The 22,122-nt window shown below is 48.0% G+C and overlaps 1 protein-coding gene across 1 annotated transcript in view; it reads right to left on the bottom strand.

Annotated features, from left to right (window-relative positions):
- The window catches only part of ZNF451 (zinc finger protein 451), a 641,645-nt gene that overhangs the window by 580,360 nt on the left and 39,163 nt on the right, over window positions 1-22,122 (bottom strand). The window contains exon 3 of the mRNA XM_085610887.1: window positions 1,013-1,138. Coding sequence (XP_085467013.1) covers window positions 1,013-1,138 — 126 coding nt within the window. The remainder of the gene's footprint in view (window positions 1-1,012; window positions 1,139-22,122) is intronic.

Here is a 22,122-nt window from a genome sequence, read left to right as displayed (position 1 = left end):
TATTTAACCCTGAAAAAGTTATTTCAATCACAAAAGTTTATATAAAAGAGATCCTGCCAACGGCAGAGAAATAACTGGCTTAAAAAGTAAAAAGAGAAATCAAAGTCACTCATAGAATTAAAGTGTGATAATCTGACCACCAAGAGCACAGCATTTGAGACCTGGCTAAAGATCGCAGCAAAGAGAGCGGTTAAAGCATAAAGGAAAGTACATGGTGTTCAAAGCATGGTGTTCAAAGTTCCAGCAATGTACAGTGGCCTCCATCACCGGTCCGACAACAAATCAAAAGGTTATAGGTGGTACTCTACACAGTTTGAAAATTGAAGATTATGGTCTTTGTAAGATTCTTGTTACAATTCAGCCTTGCATGTCAGAAAAAATATGGAGGGCAGACTCACGATAAAAGGGATTCGTTTTTTAAGTTACTATCATGTTCCAAAATTCAAATCCTGGTAAGTTCGAGGGGAGATCTATTTGAAATTGGGGGTGCATATATACACTCAGACTTATGGCTGTAGTAGAAGGCAAACCATATGGGGCTCCATGTTTATAAAGAATCATGAGGCAAGGCAATAGAAGGGATGTAGAGTACTGAAAGACAAAGCCTTTTTTCATTGCAATGTTTGGCAGGGAGGGTTAGGGAAAACATTTCGGCCAGTTTATCTACCATAGGGCACCCTACCAGTGGTGATCCTGTTAGCTAGTCTGTATCTCATTTTGAAGGGCACTGGGGCTGCAGTGGTTTAACCAACTGCATAGTGCATTTATGGAAATCCCCTACCATACCCTTTCAGAAGTTTATGTATGTATACGTTTTCAAAATGCCCAGGTCATACAGGGTGCCCTTCATACAAGCATAAGTGGTAGGAAAGAGTCTTATTTGGGGTAGAAAAAACAATCTTATTTAAAGTGCAAGATCATTTACTCAAATAAATTCAGATTTTCAGAAGTTTCACTAACAAACATTTTTTTTAACTGTACACTTAAATCAGCCATGCATTAGCTACCTTACCAAAAACTTTCTATTCCGTGCTTCCTGCTCCTTCTTTTCCACCTCAACATGGCGTGAAAGACGGTCTAAAGTGGAAGCAACCCATTCCTTCTGCCTGTCAATGTAGTCTTTAGATTTCACTTTTCTCTGCAATCAAAAAAGAAAAGTTGGTAATACTGAGGAACTGTTTTAAAAAGATGAAACTCATTAGCAGTGTGAAGCACACATTCCAAAAGGAAGCAGCATGAAAAGTAAAGTACTAAATGGACAATTAAAAAACAATTTCTTCAACATGGAAGATCTAAACAGAATTCTACGTCAGGAGTAGAGGCAAGGATTATGCTCAACTGTCAGTCCTATATTCATCTAAAGAAGACTTCAACATTTAGCGAAAAAGGACACTTTTCACATAAACCCACAGGAAAGGGACTACAAAACTTGAACAATCAGTCTCTATCTGTCCTCATATGGCATCGCTCTTCCTCACACAACCTCTTTCTTGCCTGCTCCAGCAGGCAGATAAGTGCTCTCAATCTTTATTTCACCAAGAATTGTCTGGCAATTTTGTTTGTGATTGTTTGATTGTTCTTTCTACTATTGCTTGCTTTATGCCGCAGGACTGCACATGAGCACGCCCGTCGCGGCTCGTTAGAATTTGAGTTCATTAACTCCATGGTCACACGAGTGCAAAATGCGAGGCGGGCCATTAGAGGGCATATTCATCTTTGTGACGTTATCAGGGTCCCGATGCTCCTTGTGCCTTCGGGATTCTACCACAGGGTGCCTGGAAGCCTTGTACGCCACGTGGGGGTCTGCAGCCTTTGTCCAGCAAGCAATGAAAATATGAACAATAATGCAGAGGTATGAATAAATGAAGATTTTTTTTATAGAGAAAAGAAATAAAAAAATCCCTCACATACTGTAATTTATGTCCATTTATTTGTTATAACTAAGCAACCAACAGCAAAAATGTAGTCAAATGGTATTTTTATATTTAAATGAGACGATACATAAATTATATATACAAAAAAGTACAAACACACACACACGCACACCCCCCCCCCCTCTACCCCCCACTTACTCCCCAAATTTATATTGCGGATGCTAATACATACAAAAACAACAACTACAGGTAGCAATCCGTACAACAAGATAGATAGCCCTGGGAAAACACACTCAAGGGGATACTATAACCCTCTTCTTAAAGAAGAATGTGTACCAATTTCTTTTAATTCATTCGTAATTTGTGGGGCTTCTCCAAATTGTCGACGCGTTTCAGCCCATATGTTTGGGCCTCATCAGGACTGGAGCAAAAGGAAACAGACACCTGTAATTCGGGGCTTGTCTGTCTGTCTTTCCACGTGTAGCTCATTTTCGATGTACACGGACATCAACGTGTAATGAAGCTCAAACTTCCAGATTAGAAGGGAAGAATCTTGTAGGCATTATTAACACGGTATTTCCAAATGTGGCAAGTAAATCTCTATAGATAGCAAAACTAATAGGGAACCTCCAATGCGGCGTCTTTACAAATCCACTTGCATCGGAATAATGGCATCTTCTGTGTTCAAAAGAATCACAAGTCATCGTGCGGATCTGCATTTCTCCATTTGCGGTCACTTACATACACGACAACACACTCAGTGGTACATACACAACAACACACTCAGTGCTGCCGCTAGAGGGCTCAGCCCAGGTGTGATTGTACCCTTTGAACTATAGGGAGTTGTGGGCCCAGAACTCATCAAAAACGCATTTTTTAGCGCACTGAAATTGTACAAAACTTGCTGTGTATACAAAATATTCACAGAAATTACGCGTTGTACTCAATTTACCACTACACAGTGTCTGCCATCGGTGCTCTGATTGCAGTATAATGGAGAAGGACTATGTGGAGGAGGAATCCCTCGCCATCCTGCCTTTGGATGATTAATTTTGTGACGCAGTGGATGTTTCCATCCAGCACGCAGTGGCTTCTGCTATAGCGCCCTTAGAACGGCGCTTACTGCAAATCGCATATTCCTGCCCAGTCCCACTAAGCATTACACTAGACCCACCCAAGCCCAGGGTTCAACACTCTCAAAAGTGTAAAGCGGACTCAAGGATGGACTTGAGCGCTTTCGAGCCCCTGAAGGGTGCATTCTTGGCCAGGCCAATCCCATCTGGGCTTAGTGATGATTCAAGGGGGCTGCTAGACCCACTGCCGGATGGCGACCCCTCTAGACCCCCTTCCCGAAAGGGGTGGACAACGATTCCCATGGGAATTCCAAAGAGGACCCAGGCCCTTTCTGTCCCGGGCGCCCGAATTGCACTCCCACTCCCTCCAATAATGACCAGGATGACCATTTGGACATGCTAGACCCCTAATGCACCCCAAGTCAGCGGAATGGTCTTCATCTGATAAGGTCGCCAAATATGTGGCGGAGAGTGTACGCCAAACACTTGAGAAAGAGGCGCGCGCCCGCCTATGGGCCGAATGCATAGCATATAGGGTGGCTCTCACCCCAGACATAGATCCCCACATGGCCACCTTCTTGGCAAAATATATTAGAGGCCCCAATAAAGTTATCGATCGGTCCTGGAGGTCCTGCCAGATCAAGCTTGGATATACCAGGTCCTCTAACAAAAATCCTGGAGTCTGCAGAGGCCGCGAAGGCTTCTGGTGCCCGCTCTCACTGCAATCAGTTTCAGGCTGGGCACAAAGTGCTCTCATTTTTCTAGGAAATGCGATCTGCGCTTTATCCACAGAGAGGCAGAGGTCATTGTTGAAAAAAGTTAATCTTAAGCTCGGCGATCTGGCTTCTACAAAAGCGGGGTCGGTAGCCCACGGAGGTCTGTTTGGAGATGGGCAAATTCATAGCCAATTTACATCTTTGGATAGGCTCAGGCCTCAATAAAGACAATTTTCCACCCTAAATTTTTTGTCGGGGTCAATCATGGCAAGGGGCTCTCGACCGGCCGCTTCACTACTCAAGCCCCCGGCCCACAAGGACAAGGCTACAGCCAGAACCAGTAGCAGGACCAGTCCTGACCCGGGGAATTCTTCCCCTCCGGAGAGGCCAGAAGGGTGGTGGCAGAGGTTTCTCCAGAGGTCAATTCCATGAGACTCAAGCAGGTGAGAGTATGCCCATCCTCCCCTTGAACAGGTAGGGGGCAGGTTGGAATTCGTCCTACACAACTGGGAAAAGTTAACGTCAGATCTTTGAGTGTTACAGATGGTACATGGGTTCCATATAGAGTTCTACGGGTCCACAGTGCAGCGTTACCATCCACGCCCACTAGTCTTCTCCATAGCACAATTTGCCTTAGTATATCAGGAAGTGGCAGGCTTGCTTAACGCAAAGGGGCTATCGTCACAGCCACTCTTCACCCAGGAGGGTTCCTGAGCAAGATCTTCCTCTAAGAAGCGTGTGAAAGGGTCAACGCCCCGTCATCAACTTAAAGGAGTTCAACAGGTGGGTGGTTTACCACCACTTCAAAAATGTAAGGAATCCCGGAGGAGTCTGAGGAGGGGTTCCCCTGGGCCGCACATGGAGCATCTGAACCACCTATGGGGCATTCTGCAGATACCTATGGCCAGGGGACACCCGGCAGTTACTTGTTATTGTATGACTACACATGTGCAATGATACTGTTGTTCTGAAAATCAATAAAAATGATTGCTATAAAAAAATGTAAGGAATCAATTTGCTCCACGACCCCCTTCAGCCAGATCCGTACTTGACAATCCCCATTTTCCCACCCCACCCCAAGATTCCTGCTATTTCGGTTGCGAGGGCAGGTATTCGAACTCCAAACACATCATTTCGGTCCGTCAGCTCCCTCGTGTTCCACCAGGATTCTGAAATCGGCAATGGAGTTTCTCAGTGCCCGAGGTTCCGTCTAATTATATACCTAACTGACCTTCGCCTCATGAATCAATCCTCAGTCAGGCTGCAGGATCAGCTGTAGGCTACTATTTCTTTATAGGAAGATTTGAGTCACGTTATAAACGAGCAAAGTCCCCAATGACTCCATCCTAACACGACGTTCCTAGGTTTTGTCATCAATTCCTCTGCCAAGACTTTCAGTATTCCCACCCGAAAGGTGGCAAAAATTCTGAGTGACTTGAGGGGCATCCTGGCCCGCCCATAGACGTCCCTGCATCAAGTGGCTTGTGTGGTAGTGCTTCTTTCCTTGTCCATTCTGGCAATCTTTCCGGACCTCTTGCATTACAGGGCCGTCCAATGGCTCAGAACCTTTCACCTTTACAGAGGCCATCAACATTACGAACAGGTGCCTCTGACGGTGGAAGTCCAGGAAGAGATGCATTGGTGGCTGGCGCACATAGAGGCTTGGGACAGCAGGGTCAGTTTTGGATCTCATCCGATAGTTATAGTATCAGACGTACGCAAATCCAGATTTGGAGGGGGGGGGGGGGCTGCGGGGACTCCACCAGTGGAAAATGGTAAGCGGAAGAGCAACAGCTCCACATCAACTGCCTGGAACTAATGGCAGGTTCTTTTGCCGTTCAATGTTGGACGACCAATGAAATGGTGAACTGTTCTGTCCTTCTGAAGATGGAAGATCTCAGCAGTGCGGTTTATCAACCATCAGGGGGGTCCTTGGTTGAAACTCGTGGTGCATCTGGCAAGGCATTTTGGACCTTTTGTCTCAATCTCTCTGTCACGGCGGAATATCTTCCGGGGAGCTCCCACGAAGTGGCGGATCGCTGCTCGAGGGAGTTGTTAGATTCTGTGGCAACTGGATCCGCAGATGTTCAAGCTCCTCGACAGCCGGTGGGGTCCATTCATGGTGGATCTCTTTGCATCAGGTGGACCGGTATTTCAGTTGGTGGCCGGATCCCCTCGCGGTGGATACGGATGCTTTCTTGCAGGATTGGTCGGGGAGAGGGGATATGCTTTTCACCCCCTCGCGCTTATCATGAGACTGTTCACACAGGTAAGATTGCATGGAGCCCGGGTAGACCTAGTAACGCCATATTGAAGGTCGCAAGTTTGGTTTCCAATTCTTCTGGAATTTCTTGGGATTCTCCAATACATATACCCCACGCTCAGGATCCTCTAGGGAAACCCAACACATTGATACCTAAAGGGCGGCTTCCACGCAAGGCTTGGAGGATTACAGAGAAGATGGAGAGTTCCTGACCTTTTATGAGAGTCTGAGAATATGTGGACGGCAGCCTCGGCAGATAGCATCAACAGAAGGTATAAATCCGCATGTACGAGACGGGTACGTTGGTGTGTACAAAAGAGTCACGATCCCTTGGGGCCAGATGTTGTCCAAATGCTGAACTTCCTAGTGTCTTCGGCTTCAGAAGGTTTGACTAATAAAACCGTCAATACCTCCAGGTCTGCTATTTCAGCAGGTCAAGCACCAATCCAGGGTCATCCGGTAGGGGAGCACCCATTGGTCTGTAATCTGATGCAGGCATTTGTTTCTCATTGCCTCCAGAGCCTAGCTATTTGGCCTTATGAAACGTTAGCCAGATGCTACATCTTTTCTCCTCATGGCCATGTAATGATTTTTTGTCTAGGAAACAGATTTGTGAAAAATGGGCTATGCTACTATGTATGATTTTCTGCTGCAGGGATTCTGATGTCCGAGCCCTTGACGTGACAGGCAGAGTTTTCACACCGGATGGGCTGACTTTTCACATTTCCAAAAGGACAAAATCCAATTCTCATGTAATCTCCTACTAGACGTTTGATGGCATTCCAAAATTGCACGTGGTGCGATGTTTAAAGACATATGAAAGTATGACGGAAGAGTCGAGACCTCCCAGGGAGAGGCAACTGTTGATATCCCCTAAGAATCATCTGTTCAAGGCACTGTCTTCCCCAACCATTGCAAGGTGGATACAGTGGGTTATGCATGAGGCCGGTATGGATATCGCACAATTTGGTGCTCACTCTGTGAGAGGAGCCATGGCTTCCAAGGCTTTAATATGGGGGGCCCAACTGGAAGATGTTCTGAACGCATGCCAGGACTATCATGACCATGACCATCGGAATACACATAGATGCATGACATGATTATAGCCACAATGGAGCTGGTTCAAACATGTACAAGTCCAGCTTGTTGTTCTATGCTTATCCCAAAATGCTGTGTACTGTTGCACGGTCTTATATTAAGGCCACCTTGCGCCCTGGATATCTTTTTTTTATAAACTGCTGTCCTGTAAGGCTGCAGAAAAGTAACAGTACGTTTCTTTCAGACCCTTTTGTTGTTTGCGAGGTCCTGCAAGAATCGAACATTGCAGGCGCCATATTGGGTGTAGCCTGTGTTTAAATGCCAGCCACACCCGACGCCAAACGCTCATACTTGAAAAACTGTAGTCAAGAGCGGCTTTTTCTTTTAGCGGTCTGTGGAGTCTTGTTTCCGGATGCTGCGGCCCGTCTAGACGGTAAGTCATGGCAACAGCATTTAGTTTCCTGGCACCTTTGCAGACTCCGGCATCGTGGCAGACTCCAGGTCGAGAGTTGGTTCCTCTGGCCCCAGGTAAAGATCTCCTTTCATAATAACTTGCCTATTGGAGTGATATTGCTATCATAGAACTGATGAATCATCACAGCTAAGTGAAGAAACTGTGCTTACGGGAATCAGACAGAAATAACAATTAAATGCCCTGTTATAACAGTGTTGTCACTTTTGAGACACACAGTCAAAGCGTGTAACAGAAAGATGTTTAATTTGAAAACATTTTACCACATGTCGGATGACGTTTTGCATCATAATACCAAAGAGTACACTCTGCACATAAGAGTGTGAGATTAAAGCCAAGAGCGTATTGTGATTCACAGACACAAAGAACCCACACTGTCCATAAGAGTGTCTCGATTAAGCCAAAGAAAATGTCTGACTCATAGAACCTAGGATTCCACTCTGTTAATAAGAGTGTAGAGACGCATATCAAAGACCTGTGAAAACTGGAGCCGTTAATACTTTTTCTTTCAGGTAAGAGACTACATCAAGTACTGCATAGTATGTGATATAGTATATTAGCATATAAATTCCAGGTTGAAACATATCTAAGGTGGTGCCATCTTCAGTTCCAGATCTCCCTCACCGCAGTACCTTTGCTTAAACCCTTCCCCTCATCTGGCCACTCTGAGCCTCTGGTGAAACTAATCTCACAGAATCATAGCTGCTGGAAGGTGAGCATTTTGTGGGTACTGCTCAAGAGAATTCACCAGTCGTAACAACGCAGCCGATCGGTCTTCGGGCTCAATGTTCATACGGGTTTATTTTAAACCAGTTTTGAATATGGCCTCATTGATGGTTGACAAGCTCTGAAAGAGCCTAATCCTCACCTCAGATACGGACATAGAATGAAAAATGTCATAACATTCGTAATGAAAAGTTTCAATTCTGTTAAGGACACGGAGACGAAGATTATTTCCACCCACAGTTTCTGGGGATACATCTCAGCCATTAGGCACAATATGTTTCTATAGATTTGTGCACAATGTTGCTCGGTAAGATACAAGTACACGTTATAAATTTCTCGTCTTGTAATGCTTGTTTTTCCATTGCCGTGATGAAGGATTGGGTCACTGACTGACTTGGTAGTTTTGTGCTGTGTATGGCACTCTGGATATCAGTAAGTTGTTTGTATTCTGGATCCGACAATAGTAGGGAGGAAAAAAGAAGTCGCTGGGACTGCCACGTGTCACAAGAACGAAAGAGGAGGTGTCAGGAGGAGCGATGCATTATGAGGACAGATAGAGACTCTGATTGGTTTAAGTTTTGTAGTCCCTTTCCTGTGGGTCTATGGGAAAGCTGGTTTAGTCTCTAAATGTTGAAGTCTGCTGGAGATACATAATGGACGGAAAGCTGAGCATAATCCTCGCCTCTGTGCCCTAACAGAATTGAAACTTTCCATTACAAATGCTAGGTACGTTTTCATTCTTTTGTTAAAGTTGTTTTTATTGGTTTTGTAACAGAAAGAAGATTTAAAATCAGACATACATGCGATACAAGGCAGATCTAGGCTGTACAGGATGCGGATGAAAATACAATGGAGTACATAAGGCTTTTGGTACAGCAAAGAATCAGAAAAGTGAGATAGATGGGAATGGATACAGCAGAGGTACGCGTCCGTAATGTGGCTAAGCAGGATATATATACTAAAGAACATAAAAAGAGACGTACTATCATTGAGACCAAGTGTTACATGATGCAGTGTCGAGAAACTGAATAACATTTGTATTGCCTATATTACACAAAAGCCAACAAAAAGGAGAAGAGGAGGGAAAAAAAAAAAAGGAGGAGAGAAGAAGGAAGGTGAAAGAGGAAAGAAAAAAAGGTTATAGGGATAGGACGGGATGTCTGCTTCATGACTCCAGTGTGATCTCTAGGGTCAAGAAGGGGAGTGGGTCAATAGATCTTGAGAGCTTAGCTCATGTACTTTTTAATCATCTTGCACAACACATCTACCGCCTTATAAATGTTACCTACATTAATGCCCAAACACAGAATAGTCTAGTAATTTTTTATGCAGATTTTTCACAGCAAAATCCTGCGGACAACGGAAGACCACCATTTCTTGCCTGCAAACATCAGCGCAGATATAGCATGGTGTCTGCACTGCTGGTAGCAGCTATATTAACATCAATGGCTAAGTTGACAGATCTGAGAGGCATGACTCAAGATCGGCTTTGCTCAACTTGGAAACCGGAAGAGCCTGACTGAGCTGTGCAAGAACAACAAAAAAATCAGGGCCACCAACTTGACTGGTAAAGCAGGCGAAAGGCCAGCCTGTGAGAGAATATCCTCTGTAGAGGGTTGGGCAGCAGCCCCAATGTTAGTCATCAAAGGTGAAGGATCAGGAAGTCGATCAGCAGCTCTCTATTTGTTGCAGGTGGCAGTAAGCCTAAGGCAAGCCAGGCCATAAGACAGCAAAAGGGTGAGGAAAGATGCTTCTGGCACCTGAGAGACATGCCAGTACTGTTTGGTATGAAATAGCGAGTTTCCCAGTTAGGTTGAAATAACGGAGTCTAAGGAATCTACCCACTGGTCATGATCCCGATAAGTGGTGCCTTGAGCTTGATGTGTTGAGAGATGGCGCCTCCCTAACCAATTACATAAACAAACAAGCATTTGCAGTGTCGATAGGGCTCACATATGCAACAGCTATTGGCTTTACCAATGTCCTTTAGACATGTTGCACACCAGAGTGGCTGCTGTTCAGCAGGTCTAAAAGTTAGCGGCAGAGAGGAGAGGAGAGCGGAATAGTGGTGTGGAGTACTGGCATTGCGGTAAAGCAAAGTAGTGTCGTCGCTGATGAGCAACGGAGTGGTGTCGTCGTTGAGCCGATTGGCATCATCGTTGTTGTCGCAGTCGAGTGGGGTCTCGGCGTAGAGTAGACTGTCATAGGAGGTTGTGGCATGGCGGTGTGGAGGGGTCGGTGTAGTGTGGAGGGTCGGTGTAGTGTGGAGGGGCGGTGTAGTGTGGAGGGGCGGTGTAGTGTGGAGGGGCGGTGTAGTGTGGAGGGGCGGTGTAGTGTGGAGGGGCGGTGTAGTGTGGCGGGGCGGTGTAGTGTGGCGTGGCGGTGTAGTGTGGCGTGGCGGTGTGGCGTGGCGGTGTGGCGTGGCGGTGTGGCGTGGCAGTGTAGTGTGGCGTGGCAGTGTAGTGTGGCGTGGCGCGGTGTAGTGTGGAGTGGCGGTGTAGTGTGGAGTGGCGGTGTAGTGTGGAGTGGAGGCACGGAGTAGCGGCAGAGTGGAGTAGCGGCAGAGTGGAGTAGCGGCAGAGTGGAGTAGCGGCAGAGTGGAGTAGCGGCATAGAGTACAGTAGAGCAGAGTGGCATCGCATAGCTGAGCAGCCGCATCCCAATTCATAGTTTTTCACCTTCCATGCCACCTCAGTTTGGACCCAACCATATGCACATCAGTCTTGACCTGTTCCTAATGGAAACCATCGAGCCTAAACTGGCAGGGCAGATCCTCCCTGAGCCAGAACACAAAAAACCCAAGAGCAATGGATTGGGATGGGGCCGCAAGCAATTGCTAGTGGCTAAGATTAATTCAAGCATTCCATTCATCACCTTGTTATTTTCACATTCGATGCCCTAAGCGCGTCGGGTATGCCCAGACGTGGGTCCTGGCCTCACTGTGCCACTGGAACAAAGTTATCCCCTGCTGAAAAGACCATTACAAGGGCAAAACCAGTTTATGGTTGCTTGTGTTCCGGTTTAGGGAGGACCTGGCCTGGCAGGTTGGGCTGAACTGTTCCTATGAGGAGCAGCGTCAAAACTGATTTGCATATGGCTTCGTCCAAACTGTGGTGGCATTGCAGCAAAAAAGGATGGATTGGGATGGGGCCTGAGTGAGTCAGTGGCTGAGAATAATTCAAAAATTCCATCCATCAGCTTGCTGTTTTTGCAGAGTAGCGTAGAGCAGAGTACAGTGGCGTAGAGTTGACTAAAGTGGTGCCAAGTGGCGTGAGAGTCAAGTGGCGCAGGTTGGAGTATAACAATGTAATGTGGAGTGGTGTAGAGTAGAGTAGAGTGAAGAGGAGTGGCAAAAGGTGGAGCGGCGCAGGGTGGAGTATAAAGGCGTAGTGTGTAGTGGCATAGAGTGAAGTGCTGTGGAGTGAAGTACAGTGTCAAATTATAGAGGCATACAGTGGCCCAGAGTGGAGTGTCATATAATGGAATGGCGTATAGTGGAGTATTATCGTAGAGTGAAGCGGTGCAGAGTGCAGTATGCAAGGTGTGGTAGCACATTGCCATTACAGACGACACATTTTCAATTAAATGACCATTACATTTGCACAGACATACAATTATACTGATAAAACTATACAGTGCACACAGGCACAATGTGTGGAAAATCGGCATCACTGTATTGATTTGTTTTCAAAGTATTAAAAGGTTTGTTTCCACCATACTTCAGAATTACCCAAAAATTGCTTCATTTGTGCTTTCCTAACTCTGTTATAGTCTGTAATACTCAACAGTACACTTACAGGCGTTTACATTTTGTTGTAAGTTAGGAAAAAAATAACATCCTACAGCCTTTACATCCAGCACCCAGGAAGATTGGCACATAAATCATCTCACTTTGCAGTCAGATAAAGAAATGTAAACACCAAGTTCCCTCAGGTAGACATAGCCTAACATTTGACCCACGTCTTTCAATACACAGCAAATGTGACAAGATAAAGCCAAAATGTAAAGGCATGTTTATTTCTCATTAACTTCTGAACTCCAGCATGGTTATTTGGGGGATGCTTCTACACCCCCCTCTCCCCTACTTCCAGCGCCTATGGCATGTACGTGAACTAAGGAAGAGGATTATTTACGTGGCTACTGTTTAGCATGGCTAAAAGTTAGTGGCATATAGGAGAGTGGCATCATTGAGTGTAGTAGCATGGCATACAGTAAAGTAGCACAAAGTGGAGTATCAGAGTGAAGTAGCGTAGAGTGTCAGAAACTAATGGAGTACAGTGGTGTGGAGAGGTGTAGAGTGCTGTAGAGTGGAGAGGAGAAGCAGAGAGTGAACTAAAGTGACATGTAGTGGAGTAGCGCAGAGTAGAGAAGTGCCGTAGAGTGGAGTAAAGTGTCAGAGTGGAGTGAAGTTTAGTGTAAAATGGCATACAGTTTAATAACACAGTGGAGTAGCACAGTGTCAGAACCTGTAATGGAGTAGTGTTGTACAGTGTCTGCAGAGTGGAGAGGCATAGAGTAAAGTGGCATGGAGTAAAGTGTACTAGAGTGCCATAGAGCCGAGCAGACTATCGTAGAGTAGTGTCTTAGAGCAGAATAGAGTGTAGAGTGTAGAAGAGCCGTAGAGTAGTGCCGTAGAGTAGTGTCAGAGATTTGCCGAACAGCATAGTAGAGTGTAGGAGAGAGTTGTAGAATGGAGGAAGGTAGGATCCTTCTAGCATGGTTACTCCCCACTTTTTGCCTGGTGTCAGTGTGTTTTTGACTAGTCTGACTGGGACCCTGCTAATCAGGATCCCAGTCACTGTACTTCCTCCCTAAATCCGACTATGGTAAGTACTTCTGTACCTCCACAATTGGCTACTGGTGCACCCCTATAAGTCCCTAGTATATGGTATTGAGGTACCCAGGGCATAGGTACACCAGGGGTATTCCATGGGCTGCAGCATGTACGGATGTACTGTGCCACCCATTAGAGACCACTCAAACTATGACTACAGGCCTGCCATTGCAGCCCGTGTACGCTGGAGCTAGCACCACTTATAACAGATAGAAGTTTTTTTTTATTTTTTAAAATCTGTGGTCACTACACTTAAAAACTTTAAGTCACCCCTAAGGCAGGCCTTTCAATCCTGAAGGCAGGGTGCTGGGTTATAAGTGTGTGGATGCCCCCCTGCATGGGCAGGACACCTCTACAAACCCCAGAGTTGATTCTCCAAGCTTTGTCAGTGCGGTCAGCCATTTTAATACATATAGTGACCATCCGTAATTATGCAATGGCTAACCATATAGTGGCTGAGCCGAACCTGGGCATGTTTGGGATCAAGCAAGTTGGAATCATACCCCAACACCATTACCAGTGTTGGAGGTATGATTCCATGTCCTGGGGGGCTCCTCCGGGAAACCCCCAGTACTCCTGGTTACTGCCTTCCAGGGTCTGCCAGCAAGCTGCTACTGCTGCTGCTGCCATCCCAAGACAGGATTCTGCCCTCCTGCTGCTGCAGTGAGCTTGAGCAGGGAAAGGTAGGACAATAAGTTTCCTGTCACAGGGAGGCGTGACCTCCTCCCAGACAGGATTTCGTGTATTAGGCTGGCAGACTACTTTGAAGGGCATATTTGGTGACCTCCTTGCATACTCCGGTTTGAACCAGTTCATGGACAACCTTTGCTCCCGCTCTGGTGCGAAATTGGACGAAATAAATGGGAGAAGCCTCCCCTCTGTCCAGCCCCTCCTCTGGGAGGGACCCCTAAGTCGTCCTAACCCCTTTACTAAGGTATTTAAGGGTTTACCTGTGGATGGATCCGGAGATACGTCGTGGGACAAGACTCAAGCCTGAAACCACGTCACTCTTGGACTGTCTGGACACTTGGACTTCTCCTGGAACTGAGACTGCATCATGGAAGACTGCTGCTCCTGGTCTCGCTGTTCTGCAAGTCTTCGTCGTCTGTGCTTCATCCAGTATCTTCAACAGACCTGTGGGCATCAAAGAAACCCAAAGTAATCTTCCTTGGAGTGAAGGAGTCACTGAATCTAAAGGCACCACAGTGAAGCTGACTGGTCTGCTGCTCCTCATATCCCACGGACCTCAAAAGGCTCAGCAACAACGGTGGTGGTTCTGCAACTCCCTCGAGTCCTGACCTGTCCTCTCTGCAATTTTGAGACCAGTGTCCCTCATCGGAACAGCTGGGACAGAACCCCTGTGCACCATGTCGACTTGCCGTTGTCCATGCCTGTCGGCTCTGCACTCCAGAGATCTTCGGGCTACAAGAAGCTCCAGTATCTCTTCCTGCCAAGACCAGCATCCTTACTGAATCCTCTGCACCGCAGGCCTTCATCTTTGGTGAGCTGCTCAAGGTCTTCTTGCGACTCTTGTGGCAACAACCTGACTCCTAATTTAAAAGCCTGATGGACTCGTACCTGAGGGGTTGTAGTGTCCTGCAGGACACGTTCTAGTGTTTGGCAGGCTTTGGTATTCCCATCCACTTCCTTGAGGGCTGTGTCAGTCATTATCGTAATGTGGGCCTGAGGCCCGACACCACATTGGTGACGAGGCAGGTAGCTAACCGTGCATGCCTGCTGCTCGGCGCTTCATCTTCCCTCGTGGGGAGCAAATGAGCCTGACAAGCGGCAACCCTCCCCAGTGCTCAAACCGGCACCACAGACGCTCACATACTGCCGCTGCTACAGCCCGGTACCAGCCAGCCCGACTGCGAGAGGTCAGTGAGGAGGAACAGAAAACGGACGCGTGAGGAAGTGCCACAGCAAGCGCCGCGCAGGAGGCAGCCATGCTTCTGACCCTTGCAGTAACCCCGCCCTGAGGAGTCCATGGGCTGTTCCACCTGCTGCTCCAGCACCGAGAGACGAGAAACGCCGTCCAGACACGGCATGATATGCCTGATCCCTGCACGGATACCAGCACACCAACCAGCACTCACCTCGGCACTCCCCTAGTGCGGGAGTAGAAGTTAACACGGCGCCGCGGCCTGGTGGGGCAGGAGAGCTCGGATTCACGGCCTCCCTGCTGCATGCATGAAGCAGCTGCGGTGCCCCTGGCAGTGACTGGATGCCTTGCACCTGGGAGGAAGTGAGGGATTTGCGCCCAGCCGTACCAGTCCAGTCAGAGCAACGGCAAGAGTCTGTCTTCCCTGCACCCATACCCCGGATGCCTGCCACACCAGTAGCACTGATCCGGTCAGTGCTCCCCCGCAAGAGCTCCCAGTTCCGGGGCAAAAGGGGAAACTGCCTTACCTTCCCTCTTACAGCTCACACTGCATGCAATGTCCTGACACCTGTCTCCACGATGCCCATGGGACAGCATGGCCGGCAGCATGTGAAAGGCTTCCGGAAATGAAGCATCTGTCGCCCTGAAAAGGAAAAGTTAACAATAACTATAACAAAAAGCTAATCTAAAACGTGAGGAGGGGCGCCTGCATCGTCTTGAGTCTCCAGTCAGAGTAGACGCCTGCAGTTTCCAGAAAAGACTGCCGGGCTCCGGTCACTGAAGCGCTGCACTGCCACCTAGTGGTCACAAGTGATACTGCAGCCTCACCAACCAAGCACATGAGGAAGAAACAGCCTGCAGTGCATAATCAGCAGAATGGTAACCTTATCATGGGAGGAAGATCCAGGCCCATGCATCCGCCGAGCCGCTGAAACCAGTGGACCCCAGGCCTAGAAACAAGGCTGAGTTATGAGGAATGCCTAAGACCCCCACACTAGTATAGGGTGCAGCACACTTCACCCTAGCACAAAGCGAACCACAGTGTTCCCATCTCCCACACTGTGGCCAAAGCAGAAAGTCCCTGCAACCTCGGCGAAGAAGAGAAGTTGCGTCCAAGTGGCAGTAACAATTACTGAAGGGAAGAACCAGACAGTAGAGAGCATCCTGTGAGGACTGGGGACCACCAACACTGCGCACGGCCCCACACCTGCATTATCACCCCAGCAGGGCTTCGCAGTGGCAGCAAGCCGACCAAGCACCTGAACAGTAGCCACAGCAAGAGGAAACCGACCGAGGATCAGCGGAATCCCCTGCACAGCCAGCGGAGCCTTAGCGGCATAGGAGAAGTAGTTAGTAGCAGTGCAAATGCTTCCATGCCCAAACAAAGACCCCAAGAAGTCCAAGAAACCCACTGCTGCAGTAACACTACTGTGGACACAACACTGCTGCGACACGCACTAGTTGCAGAACTGACACAGCCAGGACGGATGATGAGTGCACCACATGCCCCAATGGGCTGCCAAGACTTTCAAAGGAGAAAGACTGTTGCACGTCACCAAAGGCTCCTAGAAGCCTGAAGCGTCTCCAGCACAGACTAGTGCAGAACAAACACAAGCAGTAACGCCAAAGACAGCCACCACCAGCAAGGGTGGAAGACCAGCCAGACAGCAACGTCTCAAGGTAGCTATCCCCACCAACAGCACAAGAAAGACTGCCCAACGCCACCGCCAGAGAAGAAATCGCACTACTCGTTCCTACTGGTGTACAGACACAACCGCAAGCTACAACACAGGCACACCAATTGCCAGAAGAAAGCACCCAAGAAAAACATGGAGTGCACTCAGTCCGAGGTGCGCAGAAGGCTGCGCCAGTGAACCTGACAGCACGGGCAGGCGCCCGGGAGATAGAGACATCTCCACAGAGAAGCACTGCTGAATGCAGCACAGAGAGCAACTACATCTCTACTGCACCAGCGAAGCCCCGCAGTGGGCAGAGATCACAGTGTCCTCCCCCGCACTGCCTCAAGACGGAGTCGTCGGTGACCCAAGACAGGCAAGAGAGGAGTTACACAGTCCATGTGGCCGGCCGCCACAGCAACATGTGCTCCAACAACAGGCGACACGTGGCCAGACGACATTTCGCACAGCAAGCAAGGAGCACATCACACGAAGTGACCAATCCTGCCAAGCATGCCGGAACGAAGGGAGAAGCAGGCGCCACAACGGCGCCGCCTCAAGGTTCAAGCACAACGCCCTTGAGTGAAGAAGAGTGACAGTCCTGTCACCCCGAAGAACCGGATGGACACAGAAGCGCTGAAAAGACCAACAAGAGGAGAATACCGAGGACTCGCACTGCAAGCCAAGAGCGCACCCAGACACACCAGACAGCCACCAAGGCGGAACGACGTCCCTGGACACAGCCTCACGGGAGAACCAAACACAAGCCGCAGCAAACGCAAACCGCGTCTCTCCCCAACGCTTCCCAGTGCGACCGTCCATCATCGAGCATCGGCAGTCCAAGTCAAACGGCATCCCTGCTCCTGACCGCAGATGCCACGAGTGAAGATCAGCACAGAGGCTCCTTCCTCACACCGCCTCAAGATGGAGTTGCCAGTGGCCCCAAGACCGGCAAGAGGAGAGTCGCACACTCCACGTGGCGAGCCGCCACCGAAGATCAGCCTCAGCAAAGCGAAGGCACATGGCTGCTAAGTCCCTCCAGAGATCTAACTCTCCCCGCAAGTCACCACCACCTGTTATTCTGACTCACCATACGGCTGGCAACTGCCATCACGCCAGCCCTCATCCATGCGTCAAACAACACCATTTCCAGAGTACCGACGGACTGTAGTCCTACACAGTTTCCACACCAGCCGACAAAAACCAGAGGCTTCCTGCGTACCTGGCCTACACTTGAACCGCGGCAGCGAGAGCACGTCTTGACCAAGACTCATTCACCCCTGAGGGTTGTGCGAGCGAGTTTGTACTGGATCCTCGGTGGTCATGCAGCTGCCCCCAGTCGGCACACAAGCAGCCCTCCAGCAGTCCCGTAGCGACCCTGACAATGGGCCTCCCCAGGCGGGAGAGTTGGACTTGAAATTGGCCCACCGACGGGTTACAGGTTACAGCCAAGCGGTTTATCAGAGACAGTCGATCAGGCAACACCTCCGCGAACTCTCACCAGGGACTCCATCCATGCTCATGACACATTCCATGTGATGAACTGTTAGAACCCACCACAGACCATCCTCGACATCAGCAGAGTGGAGCCACGCAGGACATTAAGACATGTTCTAACCAGTATGCTGACGGGATGCAGCGGATGTCTCCAGGCCAGCGGTCGTGTTCTGAACCACTCAGGTTTAACTAGGAGTGCCTGCCGAGATCATCTTCCTGCAGGCAGTCACCAGCCCATGTCTGCTGTCTTCCCGCCACCTGACTCGCAAGACTGCTGGACCCTGTGGTGTTCAGTTGTCTGTTATTTATCTCCACAGGTTGAACTAATGTTTTGTTTTGTTTCTTCAATTAAGTTTGGGAGGAATGTAGTGTCCTACAGCACATGTTCTTTTAGTGTTAGGCAGGCTTTGGTATTCCCAGCCACTCCCTTGAGGGCTGGACACACTTGCACCCCCACCCAACCATCACAGGTGTCACGAGTGACGTGACCCTGCCAATAAGAGGGCTCGGGTGCATGTGCTCGTGGCCAGTTACAGTACCCTACCACCTGGTGTCTGTGTCAGTCATTTTCGTCATGCGGGCCTGAGGCCAGACACTACAGGGGTCACCCTCAGATGGTAAATCCAAACTTCAGTCGAACAACTCCACTGTGACGAGTACTCAATGGCATTGTCTGCCTCAAACTTTAGTCATATTCTCGGCATCTGCCAGTAATAGACATAATTGAAGGACTATCACGTCACGTAAACCTCAGTGTCAAACTGGCGGCCATCTTACAATGTGTTGGATACTTCTTTTAAACCAACTCAAACAGCATGACTTGCATACATCACCGTGTCTATCCCTCGATTCGCCGCACATTACTGTCAAAGTTTACCAACCACAGCTCCCCTTAGTGCAACGCCATGCCATCCTGTATATCTGCTTTCAAAAGACTGTCAACCGTCTTTACTTAACACCGAAACCTTCAAGCAACATGATGTTCTAGTATACGAGTATGTAGAGAAATCTTCAATCTCCCTAAATGTAAATGGCGGCAACTCTTTCTTACAGTGAATCAGTTTGAACATTAACAATCTAATATACAATGAATTCAGCATGGCATTATCATTGTTTAAAGTTTTTACAAATAGTAATTTTTTAACATATTTAACAGTACCATCTGAATGAAAGATAACCGAATAGCCATTCACGAAGAGTGTTTGTGTGTACGTGTCCTATATGAACACAGTGCATAATGTGTGTGTGTGGAAAATCAGATAGTGTTTGCTGCGACAGAAGATCCTCCAAGAGTACGGACTCTGAGAAATCGATTTCCTCCCCTCCTCCTTGTCCAATTCAACACACTGCTACCAGCTGTCACATGATTATTTATCCACATTTTGAACTGTTCTTATGTTTAGTGATGTGCTTTAGACTAAGCAATTGTTCTCGTTATCGCTATGACCTGAGCACATACATATTGCTGAATTGTATGCGACCTATGTACAATGAACGCACTGAAACCCCTTCAACAAATGTACAGTTCTCTTTTCAGCAGCATTGCTTAAACACAGGAGTCGACTCTTTGTTGTCAAATATGTTGCTGTTCACAATATCAATTAAGAAATATTCAAAAAAACAAAAAAAAGATCCTCCAGCCTGGTTGAGGGGCAGATGCCCATGCACAAGTCTAGGAGTTTCCAATACCAAATTCTAGACCCAATCTGGTGCCAGTGGAATACTTGGGAGCAGTCGTTCCTGATCTTCTGAACGTGAGCAGGAGAGGCAGTGGTGGGAAGGCATACAGTAGTCCTGAGTTCCACCCCAAAGCAAGATCTGATTTGAAAACTCCAGCAACCAAAAGTTCTGACATTGCTGGAAGACGGCCCATGTACCTCTAGGTGAAACTGACATTTGTGATCTGCTAGGCACATACATCTAAGTTAGTCCACCCATGCGTTTAAAGATCCCACCAGGAGCCTTGCCACCAGAGGAATCCCATGGCGCTCTAGCCACTTACAGATGCACAAAGCCTCTCTACACAGGACCCCACCCCGTCCTGCTTGTTGTCGTACAGTGGCTGTGATGTTGTTCTTGAGCACCTGCCCCAGTCTACCTTCGATGGTGGATAGGAAGGCCTCCAACATCAAGAAAATCCTCCTCAAAAATTGAAATGGATGTTGGCACCACTGTGGGCAACAGGGTACACTCACACACATACTTTGGCAATGTCCCAAGTTGGAACCCTTCTGGTCCAAAGGCTTGGAAGCAGCCAACACCATATTTCACACTGATATACCCAAATTCTAGAGCTACATACTTTTAGGCCTTCCCAATCCCCTCACATACCCGCTGCGATCACACAGTGGCAGAGCGATCACCCTATTGCGGGGAGCTGCAAAACAAATCTTACTTGTTAGGTGGGGAACGGACGCTGTGCCAACACACCTAGACTGGTTACATAAGGTCTGGGACATATTGGGTATGGAAAAATTGCCAGCAATGGCCACACAGCAACTGCCTCGCTTTGATAAAATGTATCCCCCATGCATACAGTATCTGTAAGAAGAATTTTGAGAATTGTCCTACCCTCAATATTTAAGAATCATGCGCTTTACGAGACCGACACCAATCGTGGACCCATAAGGAATAGGAGTTAAGAAGGGCCGCCTTGAATGTTAACTCTAGTCTGCGTCTGCCTCTCCCTCCTCACCCCCCACTTTTTTTCTCTCTTCCTAGGTCCAACTTCTTTTTTTACTCTTTCTCTCTTCTCATGGTTACTAAATGACACTCAATGCCTGCTAGAAGTTCCATCACCGCCAGCCTGCAGATGTATGCGTTGTGTTTTGTAGTGTGTCACAAATTAATAAACGATTTCAATCCAAAAATTGATGTGGATTTGAATCTCCTCAATTGACCAGAGGCCTCTGATCTCTAACTCTCCAAGATGGCCTCCCCAACCCAGCAGTGATGCATCCATGATAATCGTCAGCTCTGGCTGTAGTAAGGAGAGAAGTCTGCCACTGACCCAATGACGGTCCAGTACCCACCACTGCAGATCTTTTGCAGTCTCTTGAGATTTCTTGATATAGTCTGAATTTTTTTTTTATGTTGTGCCCATTGGGATTTTAGGCCCTACTGCAGAGCCCACATGTGCCATTAGGCAGGAGTTGTCAGTAGGAAACAGGAGGCCAACTATCCCAGCCACCTCAGAGATCCAGGACAGAGGCTGAATCATTGGAATCATAGCCCAAATGTCCGGGACTCACCATTACATAGGAAAAGAAAGGCCCAAAACTGTCCCGTTTAGAGAATTGCTTAGATGAAAGGTAGTGTCTGTGTGTCAAGTGTGACTATGGCTTGCTGATAATTAACCCCACTGATGTTGGAAGGTTTGTAATCGTCTGGAGCCAGGTTACGACTTCCTGGGGCGACTGCCTTCAACAGCCAGTGGTCAAGGTGAAAATGCTCGTGGTCCAGCATGAAACACAGGTAGCACCTGTGACCCTGAAGGATGGGGATGTGGAAAACGTCCTGCAGGCCCAACACCACCATCCAGTCTCCAGGGTCTAGGGCAGAAAGGACACGGGCTATCTTGAGAATCCTGAATTTGTCTGTCCGCAGAAAGGTGTTGAGAAGGTAAAGATCTAAAATAGGACAAGGGACTCTGTCCTTCAGCACAAGGAAGCAGAGTGAGTAACACTCATTTCCTACTTTCAAAGCTGGAAATGTCCTCATCTTTGAGAAACTTAAAAACTCAGCCACAAAAGGCCTTTTGTGCTGGGGGGTGGGTCAGGTGCATTTGGGCAGGAAAGCCTTATCCGTAGCCACAGAGAGGACGAATTTGTAGGGGAAATTGCCTTGTGGGAGCAGGAAGGCTTAAGGAATGTGCTGTAGCTCTGCTCTCTTCAAAATGCTTTAATGTGGAGTCTGCTTTATCCCCAATAAAGCGAAATCTGTCAAAAGAAATGCCCATTAAAGATGCCAGGCTATCCCTAGAGTAGCCTGTAAACCTCATCCAGGCAAGGTGTTGGAGGGTCAAACTTGTACCCATGATGCATCCCAGAAAATCAGCCATGTCCAGACCTG

The sequence above is a fragment of the Triturus cristatus genome, chromosome 6 (assembly GCF_964204655.1).
Source record: "Triturus cristatus chromosome 6, aTriCri1.1, whole genome shotgun sequence".
NCBI lineage: Eukaryota > Metazoa > Chordata > Amphibia > Caudata > Salamandridae > Triturus > Triturus cristatus.
The sequence above is the reverse complement of the archived record's forward strand: the minus strand, read 5'-3'. Positions and strand labels throughout refer to the sequence as shown.